Source organism: Octopus sinensis, linkage group LG25 (assembly GCF_006345805.1).
Source record: "Octopus sinensis linkage group LG25, ASM634580v1, whole genome shotgun sequence".
NCBI lineage: Eukaryota > Metazoa > Mollusca > Cephalopoda > Octopoda > Octopodidae > Octopus > Octopus sinensis.
In genome coordinates this window covers 19848221-19864268 of record NC_043021.1, presented here as the reverse complement: position 1 = coordinate 19864268, position 16048 = coordinate 19848221, and the positions used below count along the sequence as shown (strand labels likewise).

Genomic DNA, 16048 nt, shown 5'->3' with positions numbered 1-16048 from the left:
GTGGAGGTAGTGGTGATGGTGGCAGTGGTGGTGCTAGTGGTGGTAGTTGATGTTGTTGTTGGAGGTGGTGGTGAAGGTAGCAGTAGTAGCAATAGTGGCAGTGGTGATGCTGGTGGTGGTAGTGGCAGTAAAGATGGACAGTGGGTGGATGGTGGTGGTAGTGTTGGTGGTAGTGGCAGTAGTAATAGTAGTAGTAGTGATTGGCAGTGGGGTTTGTCAATGTGGAAGTGGTAGTTTTAGTGGTGATGGTTGATGGTAGAGGTGGTGGTGTTGGTGATAGTGGCAGAGGTGACGAGAGTGGTGACCATGTTGGAAATGGTATGTAATGGAGGAAGGCGGCGAGCTGGCAGAAACGTTTGCACGCCGGGCGAAATGCTTAGCAGTATTTCGTCTGCGTTACGTTCTGAGTTCAAATTCCGCTGAGGTCAACTTTGCTTTTCATCCTTTCGGGGTCGATTAAATAAGTACCAGTTATGCACTGGGGTCGATATAATCAACTTAATCTGTTTGTCTGTCCTTGTTTGTCCCCTCTGTGTTTAGCCCCTTGTGGGTAATAAAGAAATAGGTACTTCGTCTACCATTAGGTTCTGAGTTCAAATTCCGCCGAGGTCGACTTTGCCTTTCATCCTTTCGGGGTCGATTAAATAAGTACCAGTTATGCACTGGAGTCGATATAATCGACTTAATCTGTCTGTCTGTCCTTGTTTGTCCCCTCTGTGTTTAGCCCCTTGTGGGTAGTAAAGAAATAGGTATGTAATGGAGGCAGTGCCGGAGGTAGGGTAGTGGCAGTAGTTGGTGGTAGTAGTAGTTGATGGACGAAGTAGTAGTGGTAATTGTCGTTGGTGGTGGTGGTGGTGGTGGTAGTGGCAGCGGTGGTGGTGGTTGTGGTGGTGGCAGCAGCATTAAAACACTGAAATTGTCCCACTTGATGGATAATCACTTAGAGCTAATCAGGAACCGCCAACCTAAGTACCTGATTGCAGTTTGCACCATGGGTGAGCGCTCTCTGCAAGCCCTCCATCCATGGCATACAGATGCATATTCAGAACAAACCCTACGAACTAGTCTTCATTTGCCACCCTAAGTCCACATGGAGGGTAGGTTTAGGATGACAATTCCCACTTCATATTTGCCTTCCCCTTCGAATAGTACTTGAAAAAAGTTGATGAGGGCTTGGTTGAAAAGAAAACCCCCCATCCTTTGTCCTCTCTCAGTTTTGTCTGCGATGGTAAAGTCTTTCACCATAGGCGCCAGACATTCCCTACCACCTATGGGAGGAAAGTAGCGGGCTAATTTTTCATGTGGGTTAACAACCAGACTTGCCCTACATACTTCAACAGCTGTTTGAAATAACTGCACATGTAGCAATATTTGGGGGCCAAGGTGTGTGGAGAGCAGCTGTTTTTAATCACTTGATAATGGCCAAGTTGCAAACCCAATAACTTGTCCGGGTTAATTGTTACTCCAGTAGCTATTTGGTATTCCTTCAGTATGGTGCCAGCCAAATTAATTTTTAATGTCAGACAGCAGCTGGCAGCAAGCTGGCAGAATCATAAGCACACCGGGCACAATGCTTAGCAGTATTTTGCCCAAGTTTGCATTGAGTTCAAATTCTGCCAAGGTCAACTTTGTCTTTCATCGATTTTAAGATTGAAGTTTGATAAAGTAAGTACCAGCTAAGCTCTGGGGTTGATACACTGACTTGCCCATTTCCCTAACATTGCAGGTCTTGTGTCGGACCAGCGTCCCGTCCTGGTGGGGAACCTATACGCCAAGGAAACCAGGAAACTGGCTCTTGTGAACCAGGCATGGCTTTCTCTCCTCCATGCCTAAAGGTATATATCTTAGCTCTGACAATGCAGCCTTCCTATTTCACATTAAAATATAATCGAATGCCAATTCTCAGCTATGATGTCTTTCCTAACAACCTCTGCTAGATTGCTAACTTGTCCCCAATCTAGCATGTGGTTGTTTGTTCCTTCTTGAGCCATGCCTGGCTCATTAGGGCTGGTTTCCCGGTTTCCTTGGCGTATATGTTCCTCACCTGGATAGGATGCCAGTCCGTCGCAAGTGAGCTGTAAGATGCAGGAGGAAAGAGTGAGAGAAAGTTGTGGTGAAAGAGTCAGCAGAAGTTCACCATTACCTTCTGCCGGAGCTGCATGGAGCTTAAGTGTTTCGCTCATAAACACACACACTGCCCGGTTTGAGATTTGAACCCGCGATCCCTCGACCGCGAGTTCGCTGCTCTAACCACTAGGCCATATGCCTCCAATCTAGCATGTCATTTCCTGGTGCTAGATCATTTCTAAAGTTTATCATTTTAGTTTTAAGTTTTATTGTAATACTGTTGAAGACCCTTTGTCCAAAATTTAAAACTTCCAAACTCCGAAATTCCAAAATCTGAAAGTTTTTTTCGAATGCTGACATGACAAGCCACAAAAGAAAAATTCCACGGAGTGTTGGGAATGTTCCACCATGCACAGCTGCCATTATGAAACGTGAGTTTGGAAGCAGTGATCATCATGTTTTGTTCTGTGCTTTAGAACAGTAAGTGCAAATCGTTATTTTTTATGTGAGACCTGAATGTCACCTCCATGTACGAGTGTAACATGACTAGTATCACTTCTTGTTCTTTATTTTAATAATAAAATGCTGACTCTTTTTTTCAGTTTTCATTTTATTTACCTGTAATCATGTTCTATGCTTTGATTTTATACATTATGTAAAGCCTAATATGTGTATAATCTATATATATAAAACTCAACTTGTGTGTCTGTGTGCATATCTGTGTGTGTGTCTGTGTGTTTAACTTCCCGGCACATCTCCTCCTAGCCAACAAATCGTAGAACCACCAAAAATGGGTCACTTAAAGTTTAGGCAAATGAAAATTGAACTGCGCTTTTTCTGTTCCGAAATTCATCTCACAAGTACAAAAATCGATAATGTGTTTGTTTAGGCCTTATCCCATGCATTGAATAGTGAACTTTACTCAGTCAGCTGTTTGACGTGAACTGTGTTCACCACATGTGCAAGCATGCATAAATTGCATGGAAAATAAAAAAATCAAGATATAAAAACGAATCGCCGTAAACATTGTAGAAATTCGGCAAAGAAATGAATTTTCGGGATGTAGTCTGGAGGGTTTTTTCGTATTAATCGTTTGGACTTTGTGAACACATACCAATTGTTTTCATAACATTTTTAACGCTTTGAATTAAATGTGACCATTTTGCGTTGAGTCTGGAGTTTGAATCACTTTAACCAAATTTTAGCAGGCTGGATTTTTGATCATCACGATACATCGCCAGCGACTCCCTGAAACTCTCCCCTGAAATCCCCGTTGAGAAATCTATTATATATATAATAATACTTTGAATGTGACTTCTGAGAAAGAGTAAAAGTAATTATCCGATGAACAACGGGTATTGCTGCTAGTAAAAAACAAAATACAAAACCTAGCTACATGGTTTCGGGTTCAGTCCCACTGCGTGGCACTTTGGGTAGGTGTCTTCCACTATAGCCCCGAGCCGACTGGAGCTTTGTGATTGAATTCGGTAGGTGGAAGTTACTGCCGTGTGCGTATGTGTGCGTATAGCTGCTCAGTGCCTCTCCGAAAGAGAGAGAGAGGGAAATGGCAGACGTATATTCTAACCTTTTAATCAAAGCATGACATTGGAGGTGGAGACTGATATCTTACAATTTTCTCATGGTATTATGTATAGAAGAAATTATTAAGAATTTATATGAATTTACTTTCAGGGTTTATGTATAAGCTATATTATGAAATGTAAATGGATGTTGTTTGGATCTGGGTCCCAACCCCAAGCTGTCCCATTTCATAAATGCAAGCATAAAAAAAATACTCCAAAACCTGCAACACATTCATGAATTTTGGACAAGGGATTCTCAACATGGTGAGATCCAGCTTCGGTTGTTGATAGGAATTGCCCCTCACTCCATTCTTATTTCTTGTTTCTCTATTGCCCACAAGGGGCTAAACATAGAGGGGACAAACAAGGACAGACAAAGGGATTAAGTCAGTTGCATCGACCCCAGTGTGTAACTGGTACTTAATTTATCGACCCCGAAAGGATGAAAGGCAAAGTCGACCTCGGCGGAATTTGAACTCAGAATGTAAAGACGGACGAAATACCTATTTCTTTACTACTCACAAGGGGCTAAACACAGAGGGGACAAACAAGGACAGACAAAGGGATTAAGTCAGTTGCATCGACCCCAGTGTGTAACTGGTACTTAATTTATCGACCCCGAAAGGATGAAAGACAAAGTCGACCTCGGCGGAATTTGAACTCAGAATGTAAAGACGGACGAAATACCTAATTCTTTACTACTCACAAGGGGCTAAACACAGAGGGGACAAACAAGGACAGACAAACGGATTAAGTCGATTACGTTGACCCCAGTGCGTAACTGGTACTTAATTTATTAAGGCAGCGAGCTGGCAGAAACGTTAGCACGCCGGGCGAAATGCGTAGCCGTATTTCGTCTGCCATTACGTTCTGAGTTCAAATTCCGCCGAGGTCGACTTTGCCTTTCATCCTTTCAGGGTCGATTAAATAAGTACCAGTTATGCACTGGGGTCGATCTAATCAACTTAATCCGTTTGTTTGTCCTTGTTTGTCCCCTCTGTGTTTAGCCCCTTGTGGGTAGTAAAGAAATAGGTGCTTAATTTATCAACCCTGAAAGGATGAAAGGCAAAGTCGACCTCGGTGGAATTTGAACTCAGAATGTAACAGCAGACGAAATCCGGCTATGCATTTTGCCCGGCATGCTACCATTTCTGCCAGCTCACCACCTTCATTCTTGCTGCCATTCTTGCCAAACTAGTTTACTAATCCTCTCTCATCATCACGAATGACACACTACAATAGCTAGACCCCTGTCTATGCATCTTAGTTAAGCTGTCCATGCAGATCACAATTATGTGGTCAGTGTAGCTAACTACCCAAACTGTGGACACCCAGTATTATCCCTCTCTGTTGACCAAGCAAAAACTCAATTGACCCCACCTACACCAATTGACCCTACCTAGACAGCTCTCCAATCTACTGTTTTCCATCATAATTTCTTTGTTAAACCTCATCGACTTTAGCATTTAAACTGGTTCAAATATTCAACCCGTTTTGTGCTCAAACTGGTCAGATCCAGCTTCTCACACCTACCCTACAATGTCATTCTAAAAATAAACAAACAATCATATCATCGAAATATCAAAGTCACAGGATGCAACATGTGTTTGTATGTGCGTGTATGTGTATGTGTGTGTATGTTTGTGAGCGTGTGTTTGTGAGTGTGTGTGTGAGTGTGTTTGTGAGTGTGTGTGTGTGTATGTGTGTGTGAGTGTGTGTGTTTGTGAGTGTGTGTGTGTGTGAGTGTGTGTGTTTGTGAGTGTGTGTGTTAGTGTGTGTGTTTGTGAGTGTGTGTGCGTATGTGTGTGTGAGTGTGTATGAGTGTGTATGTGTTTGTGACTGTGCGTGTGTATATGTGTGTGTGAGTGTGTGTGTTTTTTAGTGTGTGTGTGTGAGTGTGTGTTTGTGAGTGTGTGTGTATATGTGTGTGTGTGTGTCTTTGAGTGTGTGTGTGTGAGTGTGTGTGGTGTGAGAGTGTGTGTGTTTTTTAGTGTGTGTTTGTGAGTGTGTGTGTGTATATGTGTGTGTGTGTTTTTGAATGTGTGTGTGTGTGTGAGAGTGTGTGTGTTTGTGTGACGATGTGAGTGTATGTAATGTAGATGGATCTATGTGCAAAGATGAATAACTAGTTGCATGTGTAAGCATGTACGTATCCAAATATTCAACCCGTTTTATGCTCAAACTGATCAGATTCAGCTTTTCACACCTGTCCTACAATGTCATTCTAAAAATAAACAAACAATCATATCATTGAAATGCCAAAGCCCCAGCATAACGCATGATTAATTCAAAACAGTGTGAACAAATAAGTCTAACATTTGGTAAAGAAAATCTGAAGGGCTCGAGGGTTAATAATTTTATCTCTGGAGGGATCTGCCAATCAATAATTCGGTTTTTGGTTAAAGTGCTTTTTGAGAAGCAGAAGCCGACGAGAACTCTTTCAGCAGAATTCTTTCCTTATTGCCTCCAAGCTATCCACCCCACCACCACCCCCGCCCGCCACCCCCACCACCCAATTTTCTTCCTTCCTCATTCCGCACCAAATACGCAATCAGAAACACCAGTAGCACCACAAGTGGCAGCGGCGGCAGCAACAGCAGCATTACTATCACCGCCGCCGCCACCACCACCACCATCATCATCATCACCATCACCACAAGCAGCAGCAGCACTACTACCACCACCGCCACCACCATCACCACCACCATCATCATCATCACCACAAGCAGCAGCAGCACTACTACCCCGCGCCACCACCATCACCACCACCATCATCATTATCATCATCATCACCACCATCATCACCATCACCACAAGCAGCAGCAGCACTACTACCACCGCCACCACCACCACCATCATCATCATCATCACCATCACCACTACCACCATCACCATCATCACCATCACCACAAGCAGCAACAGCACTTGAAGGTAGTTTCTCTTTTGCAGACCTGAACCTGGATTAGATCAGTCTGGCTTTTTTTGTTTATTTATTTATCTATTTATTTATTTATTAATTAATTTATTTATTTATTTATTTAATCATACTTAAGTGTTGCAAGGTTAATTAACAGAGAAAAAATTATGTTTGTTTTGTTTTCGCTTTTTGCTGTATGTGTGTGTATGTGTGTATGAGTGTGTGTTTGTGAGTGTGTGAGCGTGTGTGTGTGATGATGTGTATGTAGGTGTGAGTGTATGTGTGTATGTGTATGTGGGTGTGAGTGTATGTGTTTGTGAGTGTGTGTGTGTATGTGTATGTGTGAGTGTGTGTGAATGTGTGTATGTGTGTGTGTGAGTGTGTGTGTATGTGTATGTGTTTGTGAGTGTGTGTGTGTGTGTGTGAGTATGTATGTGTATGTGTGTGTGAGTGTGTGTGTGTGTGTGTGTGAGTATGTATGTGTGTGTGTGTGTGGTGTGTGAGTATGTATGTGTATGTGTGTGTGAGTGTGTGTGTGTGTGTGTGAGTATGTATGTGTGTGTGTGTGTGTGTGTGTGTGTTTGTCTGACGATGTGAGTGTATGTAATATAGATGGATCTACGTGCAAAAATGAATAACTAGCTACACATGTAAGCATGTATGTGTATACACACACACACACACACATGAGGGGGTGCTGAAAAGTTCCTGGCTTTGTGTAAAAGAAAATACAGGAGAATCAGTTAATTAGGATTTTATTCAACATATTTCCCCTCTCAGGTTCACACACTAATTGCAGTGGTCCTTCAGTTTTTCTAAACCCTGTAAAAGAACTCGGAAGGTTGGGGTTCCAGCCAGGCCTTTTGTCATACCCTTAAAGCCAGGAACATTTCAGCACCCCAACGTATACTCTTTCTCTTTGACTCTTTTACTTGTTTCAGTCATTTGACTGTGGCCATGCTGGAGCACCGCCTTTAATTGACCAACTCGACCCCGGGACTTATTCTTTGTAAGCCCAGTACTTATTCTAGCGGTCTCTTTGCTGAACCGCTAAGTGACGGGGACATAAACACACCTGCATCGGCTGTCAAGCGATGTTGGGGGCACAAACACAGACATACAAACTCATACACACACATGTATATATACATATACATATATACGACGGGCTTCTTTCAGTTTCCATCTACCAAATCCACTCACAAGGCTTTGGTCGGCCCAAGGCAATAGTAAAAGACACTTGCCCAAGGTGCCACGCAGTGGGACTGAACCCGGAACCATGTGGTTGGTAAACAAGCTACTTACCACACAGCCACTCCTGCGCGTATATATAAAATATACATATGAAATGGGCTAAAGGCTCACTACAGCTGTTTCAGGTGGAGGCGTAATGGCCCAGTGGTTAGGGCAGCGGACTCGCAGTTGAAGGATCGCAGTTTCGATTCCCAGACCGGGTGTTTGTGTTTATAGAGCGAAAACACCTAAAAGCTCCACAAGGCTCCGGCAGAGGGTGGTGGCGACCCCTGTTGTACTCTTTTGCCCCAACTTTCTCTCACTCTTTCTTCCTGTTTCTTGAGTAACGCTGCAATGGACTGGCGTCCCGTCCAGCTGGGGGGAACACACATGCCACAGAAACCAGGAAACTGGGCCCATGAGCCTGGTTAAGCTTAAAAATGGCGCATAAGTAAAAAAAAAAACGGCTGTTTCAGATGCATTTTTTATTGATTAAACCCTAACACTAACCCTAACCCTGACCCTCATTAGATCATGAAAAACCTGTTTTCTTCAGGAGATTAAAAATTTGGTTCGGAGGAAAAATACAAGATGTGGATTGACTCTGAAAAATAGCTTTAAGATACATGGTGCATTTATAAATATGCCTGCTCAAGTATCATAACAGCATGAAACTATTAGTAGCTCGCCAGCCTAGCCTGGCCTCCGTGCCGGTGGCACGTAAAAAGCACCATCCGACCGTGGCCGTTGCCAGCGCCGCACCGACTGGCCTCCGTGCCGGTGGCACGTAAAAAGCACCATCCGACCGTGGCCGTTGCCAGCGCCACACCGACTGGCCTCCGTGCCGGTGGCACGTAAAAAGCACCATCCGATCATGGCCGTTGCTAGCCTCACCTGGCCTCCGTGCTGGTGGCACGTAAAAAGCACCATCCGACTGTGGCACCCACTACACTCATGGAGTGGTTGGCACTAGGAAGGGCATCCAGCCGTAGAAACATTGCCAGATCAGACTGGAGCCTGGTGCAGCCTCCTGGCTTCCCAGACCCCGGTTGAACCGTCCAACCCATGCTAGCATGGAAAGCGGACACTAAACGATGATGATGATGATATAGGTCTGAATGAAATGAAATCAATACCATGAGGCACTTACCTTGTTTTCACTGGTCCCAGAAATATTCTGCAGTTGATACAGTCATCGATGGTCACGGAGGCCGAATGGTCAAAGATGTAAATATTTGTATCCTTAAAATAGACAAAAAAAAAAAAGCTTGAGAAGATTCCAAAACACAATTAGTCAAATCACCTTCATCACCACCATCACCACCACCACCATCACCACTACCACCAACACCACCACCATCATCACCACTACCACCATCACCACCAAAACCACCACCACCACCACCATCACCATCGTCACCAACACCACCATCACCGTCATCATTATTATCTCCACCACCATCACCACAACCATCACCACCATCATCACCACGATCATCATAATCAATTTAGTGTTCTCTTTTTCATGCTTGTGGAGGCACATGGCCTAGTGGTTAGATCAGCGGACTCGCGTTTGAGGGATCATGGGTTCAAATCTCAGACCGGATGTGATGTGTGTGTTTATGAGCGAAACACCTAAGCTCCTCGCGGCTCCGGCAGAAGGTAATGGCGAACTTCTGCTGACTCCTTCGCTACAAGTTTCTCTCACTCTTCCCTCCTGCATCTTGCAGCTCACCTACAACAGACTGGCATCCCGTCCAGGTGGGGAACCTATACGCCAAGGAAACCGGGAAACTGGCCCTTATGAGCCAGGCATGGCTCGAGAAGGAACAAACAATTTTTCATGCTTGCTTAAATTGGGACTGCATTTATTTAACCCTTTTGATACCAACCCGCCTGAAACTGCCTCTGGCTCTGTGATACAAATGTCTTGTTTTCAAAAGTTCTGAACTAAAATCTTCCACCAAACCTTAGTCACAATTCATGTTCCTAACTCTAGCTTAATGATAACTAAATTATTTTGCTAAATTCTTTGTTACATTTAAAATTAATTGAAATAAACACAGAGCATCTCAGCAGAAATATGGTAACAAAAGGGTTAAGGCAGATACACTTCCTGTTACCAAGTAAGGTAAATATTCCCCCATGGTCAGACAGAGCCTCACAAAATATTGATGTCAAATTTTGATATAAGGCCAGCAACAGGGGCTCAACTGTTACTTATTTTATCGACCCCGTGAAGATGAAAGACAAAGTTGGCTTTGGCAGGATTTGAACTCAGAACCTAAAGACACATGAAAAGCCGCTAAGCATTTTGCCTGGCGTGTTAACAATTCTATCAGTTCACTGCCATATTCTCGCAGAATATTAAAATGAATTATACTCTTTTACTTGTTTCAGTCATTTGATTGTGGCCATGCTGGAGCACCACCTTTAGTCCAGCAAATCGACCCCAGGACTTGTTGTTTTGTAAGCCTAGTACTTATTCTGTCAGTCTCTTTTGCCGAACTGCTAAGTTACGGGGACATAAACACACCAGCATCAGTTGTCAAGCGATGTTAGGGGGACAAACACAGACACTCAAACATACACACACACACACACAAACACACACAAACACACACGCACGCACACACACACACACACACACACACACACACACACATATATACATATATACGATGGGCTTCTTCCAGTTTCCGTCTACCAAATCCACTCACAAGCCTTTGGTCAACCCGAGGCTATAGTAGAAGACACTTGCCCAAGGTGCCATGCAGTGGGACTGAACCCGGAACCATGAGGTCGGTAAGCAAGCTACTTGTGTGTGTGCGTGTGAGAGTGTGTGTGTGTGTGTATGTGTGTGTGTGTGTGTGTGTGTGTGGTGTGTGTGTGTGTGTGTGGTGTGTGTGTGTATGTACATACATACGACAGGTTTCTTTCAGTTTCCATCTACAATATCCACTCACAAGGCATTGGTCAACCCCAGGCTATAGTAGATGACATTTGCCCAAGGTGCCCTGTAGTGGGACTGAACCTGGAACCATACAGCTGGGAAACACAGCCACCCTTACACCTATTCAATATTCAGTAATACCAAATGGCAACTTGATTTAATCTTGGATTAGTTCCAAAGCCACCCCTCCCTCAACCTTGTCTTGCTTCTCACAAGCATTTTCAATTCTTGCAATCGTCCATTTAAAACAAATGAAGAACTTTTGCAAGACTTAGTCCCAAGGCCATTTTAACAGCATTATGGGGCCCTAGACAAATCAGTGCATTGAGCCCGGATAATATTTATTTACTGACAACAAGCCACGGCATACATAGATCAAAATTGGGCCCATAGACCCATGAGGCTCCTTTGACAAAAGCAGTGCATTAGCCCTGTAGTAATTATTTATTGACAAGCCACAGCATACGTAGATCAAAATTGGGCCCATAGACCCATGAGGCTCCTTTGACAAAAGCAGTGCATTAGCCCTGTAGTAATTATTTATTGACAAGCCACAGCATACGTAGATCAGAATTGGACCCATAGACCCATGAGGCCCCTTTGACAAAAGCAGTGCGTTAGCCCTGTAGTAATTATTTATTGACAAGCCACAGCATGGGTCCAATTCTGATCTATGTATGCCGTGGCTTGTTGTCAGTAAATAAATATTATCCGGGCTCAATGCACTGATTTGTCTAGGGGCCCATAATGCTGTTAAAATGGACTTGGACCCATAGACCCATGAGGCCCCTCTGACAAAAGCAGTGCATTGGCCCTGTAGTAATTATTTATTGACAAGCCACAGCATACGTACATCAGAATTGGACCCATAGACCCATGAGGCCCCTCTGACAAAAGCAGTGCATTGGCCCTGTAGTAATTATTTATTGACAAGCCACAGCATACGTACATCAGAATTGGACCCATAGACCCATGAGGCCCCTTTGACAAAAGCAATGCATTGGCCCTGTAGTAATTATTTATTGACAAGCCACAGCATACATAGATCAGAATTGGACCCATAGACCCATGAGGCCCCTTTGACAATAGCAGTGCATTGGCCCTGTAGTAATTATTTATTGACAAGCCACAGCATACATAGATCAGAATTGGACCCATAGACCCATGAGGCCCCTTTGACAAAAGCAGTGCATTGGCCCTGTAGTAATTATTTATTGACAAGCCACAGCATACGTACATCAGAATTGGACCTATAGACCCATGAGGTCCCTTTGACAAAAGCAGTGCATTGGCTCTGTAGTAATTATTTATTGACAAGCCACAGCATACGTAGATCAGAATTGGACCCATAGACCCATGAGGCCCCTTTGACAAAAGCAGTGCATTGGCCCTGTAGTAATTATTTATTGACAAGCCACAGCATACGTAGATCAGAATTGGACCCATAGACCCATGAAGCCCCTTTGACAAAAGCAGTGCATTGGCCCTGTAGTAATTATTTACTGACAAGCCACAGCATACATAGATCAATACTGGGCCCCAGGGCAACTTCCCACTGTGCTTGTGCCTTAAGGCAACATTACTTGATCCTTTAATAGGGCCAAAAACTATGAACATACTTGCACAAATATGTGCCTATTTACTCTTTTACTTGTGTCAGTCAATAGACTGTGGCCATGCTGGAGCACCACCTTAAAGGGATTTAGTCGAAAGGAATTGACCCCAGGACTTATTGTTTTGTAAGCCAAGTACTTGTTCTATTGGTCTCTCTTGCTGAACCGCTAATTTACGGGGATGTAAACACACCAACATCAGTCATCAAGTGATGGTGGGAGAGTCGCAAACATAGACACAGAGACACACACATACAAATATATATATATATCTTTTATCTTTTACCTGTTTTAATCATTAGACAGTGGCCAGGCTGGGGCACCACCTTGAACTTTTATTCGAATGAATCAATCTTAGTAAGCCTGGTATTTATTCTATCGGTCTCTTTTGCCAAACCACTAAGTTAAGGAGACACAAACACACCAACGCCAGTTGTCAAGTGATGATGGGGGTTGGGACAAACACACACACACACATAGATATATATACATATATACAACAATACAGCAGGCTTCTTTCAGTTTCCATCTACCAATTCCACTCACAAGGCTTTGGTCGGCCCCGAGACTACAGTAGAAGCCACTAGCTCAAAGGGCCACTCAGTGGGACTGAACCTGGATCCATGTGGTTGGGAAGCAAACATCTAACCACAAAACCACAATGACACCTTGGGTAAATGTCTTCTACAATAGCCTCAGACCAACCAAAGCTTTATGAGTGGATTTGGTTGACGGAAACTGAAAGAAGCCCGTCATGTGTGTATGTGTATACTCTTACTCTTTTACTTGTTTCAGTCATTTGACTGCGGCCATGCTGGAGCACCGCCTTTAGTCGAGCAAATCGACCTCGGGTATTATTCTTTGTAAGCCTAGTACTTATTCTATCGGTCTCTTTTGCCGAACCGCTAAATGACAGGGACGTAAACACACCAGCATCGGTTGTCAAGCAATGCTAGGGGGACAAACACACACACACACACACATATATATATATACATATATACGACAGGCTTCTTTCAGTTTCCATCTACCAAATCCACTCACAAGTCATCGGTCGGCCCGGGGCTATAGCAGAAGACACTTGCCCAAGATGCCACGCAGTGGGACTGAACCCGGAACCATGTGGTTGGTTAGCAAGCTACTTACCACACAGCCACTCCTGGGCCGTATGTGTGTGTATGCATATGTGTTGTTTGTTCCTTCTGGAGCCATGCCTGGCTCATAAGGTTTCCTTGGCATATAGTATCCCCACCTGGGCGGGACGCCGGTCCGTCGCAGATGAGCTGCAAGATGCAGGAGGAAAGAATGAGAGAAAGTCGTGGCAAAAGAATCAGCAGAGGTTCGTCATTACCTTCTGCTGTTGCCTCGTGGCGCTTAGGTGTTTCGCTCATAAACACACACATCACCTGGTCTGAGATTCGAACCTGCGATCCTTCGACTGCGAGCCTGCTGCTCTAATCACTAGGCCATGTGCCTCGACATGCATATGTGTGAACCTTTGCGCTTATGCCCCACCACTGCTTGACAACCTTTGTTGGTTTGTTTATGTTCCTGTAACTTGGCAGTTCAGCAAAAGAGATAGTATTCAATTAAATACTGCATGCATTGCATATACTGGAACTTTCCATTTGTTTTTTTCTTCTTTTTCTTTTTGAAAATTTTAAAGATAAAACAGTTTTAAAGTTACCTTTTGAAATGCACCAGTTACTATTATGATTGAGTGAGAGAGCAGCACACACCATCAAAGTGATGCTGGGATAGGAAGCCCAGTATACCCATCAGGACTAACCATCTGAACTACCCGTCTGATAAAGGTATACCAGGCACATGCATCACAACCATATGTGCACAACATGGAGACCTCATATGAAGATAAACAGCACATGACCTTGCAGGTGGAGCCCAGTTAGAATTTTCTTCAGATTGAGTAGCCCATCCTGCTCAAAAGGTCCCTGAAGAAGTGTTGTTTAAGGATGGTGAAAAAAATTCCCATATTTCCAGGGATGAATTATTCAAACCCCAAAGAATTTTTCTCAACATATGGCTATGATGCTACCCAACTTCTCCAGCTCATGATCAGAAATGCACATATCATCAGCCACTAAGGGACATGGTCAACTGGTTATGGTCAAACAACTGACAAGCAAAGCTGTGGTATGGAACAGAATATTTACTGTAGAGCCCATCTTTTATACCAAGACAAAACATGTACATGATAACACTTCCATTCAGTTACTGGTACTGCATCAGGGCATTTACTATCATTATTATTATTATTATTATCATTATTATTATTATTATTATTATTGAGTGAGAGAGCAGTTCATGCCATCAAAGTGACACTGGGGTAAAATATACGAAGCCCAATATACCCATCATGACAACCCGTCTGATAAGGGTACACCAGGCACATGCAGCACAACCATATGTGCGCAACATGCTGATCTCATATGAAGATAAACAGCACATGACCTTGCAGGTGGAGCCCAGTTAGAATTTTCTTCAGATTGAGTAGCCCATCCTGCTCAAAAGGTCCCTGAAGAAGTGTTGTTTAAGGATGGTGAAAAAAATTCCCATATTTCCAGAGGTGAATTATTCAAACCCCAAAGAATCCCTCTCAACACATGGCTATGATGCTCCCCCACTACTTCAGCTCGTGGTCAGAGATGCACAAATCGTCAGCCACTAAGGGACATGCTCAACTGGTTACAGTCAAACAACTGACAAGCAAATCTGTGGTATTGAGCAGAATATTTGCTGTAGCCCATCTTTTATACCAAGACAAAACAATGTACATGATAACACTTCCAATCAGTTAAGATCAGAAGCCATGAGAGCCACTGCTTGTTATTATTATTATTATTATTATTATTATTATTATTATTATCATTATTATTGTTATTATCATTATTATTGTTATTATTATTATTATCATTTTATTATTATTATTATTATTATTATTATCATTATTATTGTTATTATTATTATTATTATTATTATTATTATTATTATTATTATATTATTATTGTTATTGTTATTATTATTATTATTATTATTTTATCATTATTATTGTTATTATCATTATTATTGTTATTATTATTATTATCATTATTATTATTATTATTATTATTATTATTATCATTATTATTATTATTATTATTATTATCATTATTATTATTATTATTATTATTATTATTATTATTATTATTATTGTTATTATTATTATCATTATTATCATTATTATCATTATTATTATTATTATTATTATCACTATTATCAATGCAGCAAACTGACAGAATCACTAACATGCCAGGCAAAAATACTTAGTGGTATCTCATCTGTTGTTACATCCTCAGTTCAAATTTCACTGAGGTCAACTTTGCCTTTCACCTTCTGAGTGATTGAGAATTAACAGCGCCATCTGTAAGATGTCGGTCTCAAAGCGAAAGTGAAAGTAACTTACCTCGCATTTTTCTATAATAAACTGCTGTCCATCGACAGTCCCCGGCATGCGGCCCATGGTTGTGTTTTTAACATTTGCTATCGTGTAATCTTTGACATCGATTTTGGGCCGCTTCTCCCTGAAAGGATAAAATACAAAAGAAAAATCAATTACAATAATAATAATAATAATAATAATAATAATAATAATAATAATAATAATAATAATAATAATAATAAT

At 42.4% G+C, this 16048-nt stretch overlaps 1 protein-coding gene across 1 annotated transcript in view; it reads right to left on the bottom strand.

Moving 5' to 3' along the window:
- The window catches only part of LOC115224451 (protein XRP2), a 71210-nt gene that overhangs the window by 13830 nt on the left and 41332 nt on the right, over nucleotides 1–16048 (bottom strand). Inside the window, exons 2-3 of the mRNA XM_029795355.2 lie at nucleotides 15830–15947; nucleotides 8951–9042 (exon numbers count right to left, since the gene is read on the bottom strand). Of these exons, the coding sequence (XP_029651215.1) occupies nucleotides 8951–9042; nucleotides 15830–15947 (210 nt within the window). The remainder of the gene's footprint in view (nucleotides 1–8950; nucleotides 9043–15829; nucleotides 15948–16048) is intronic.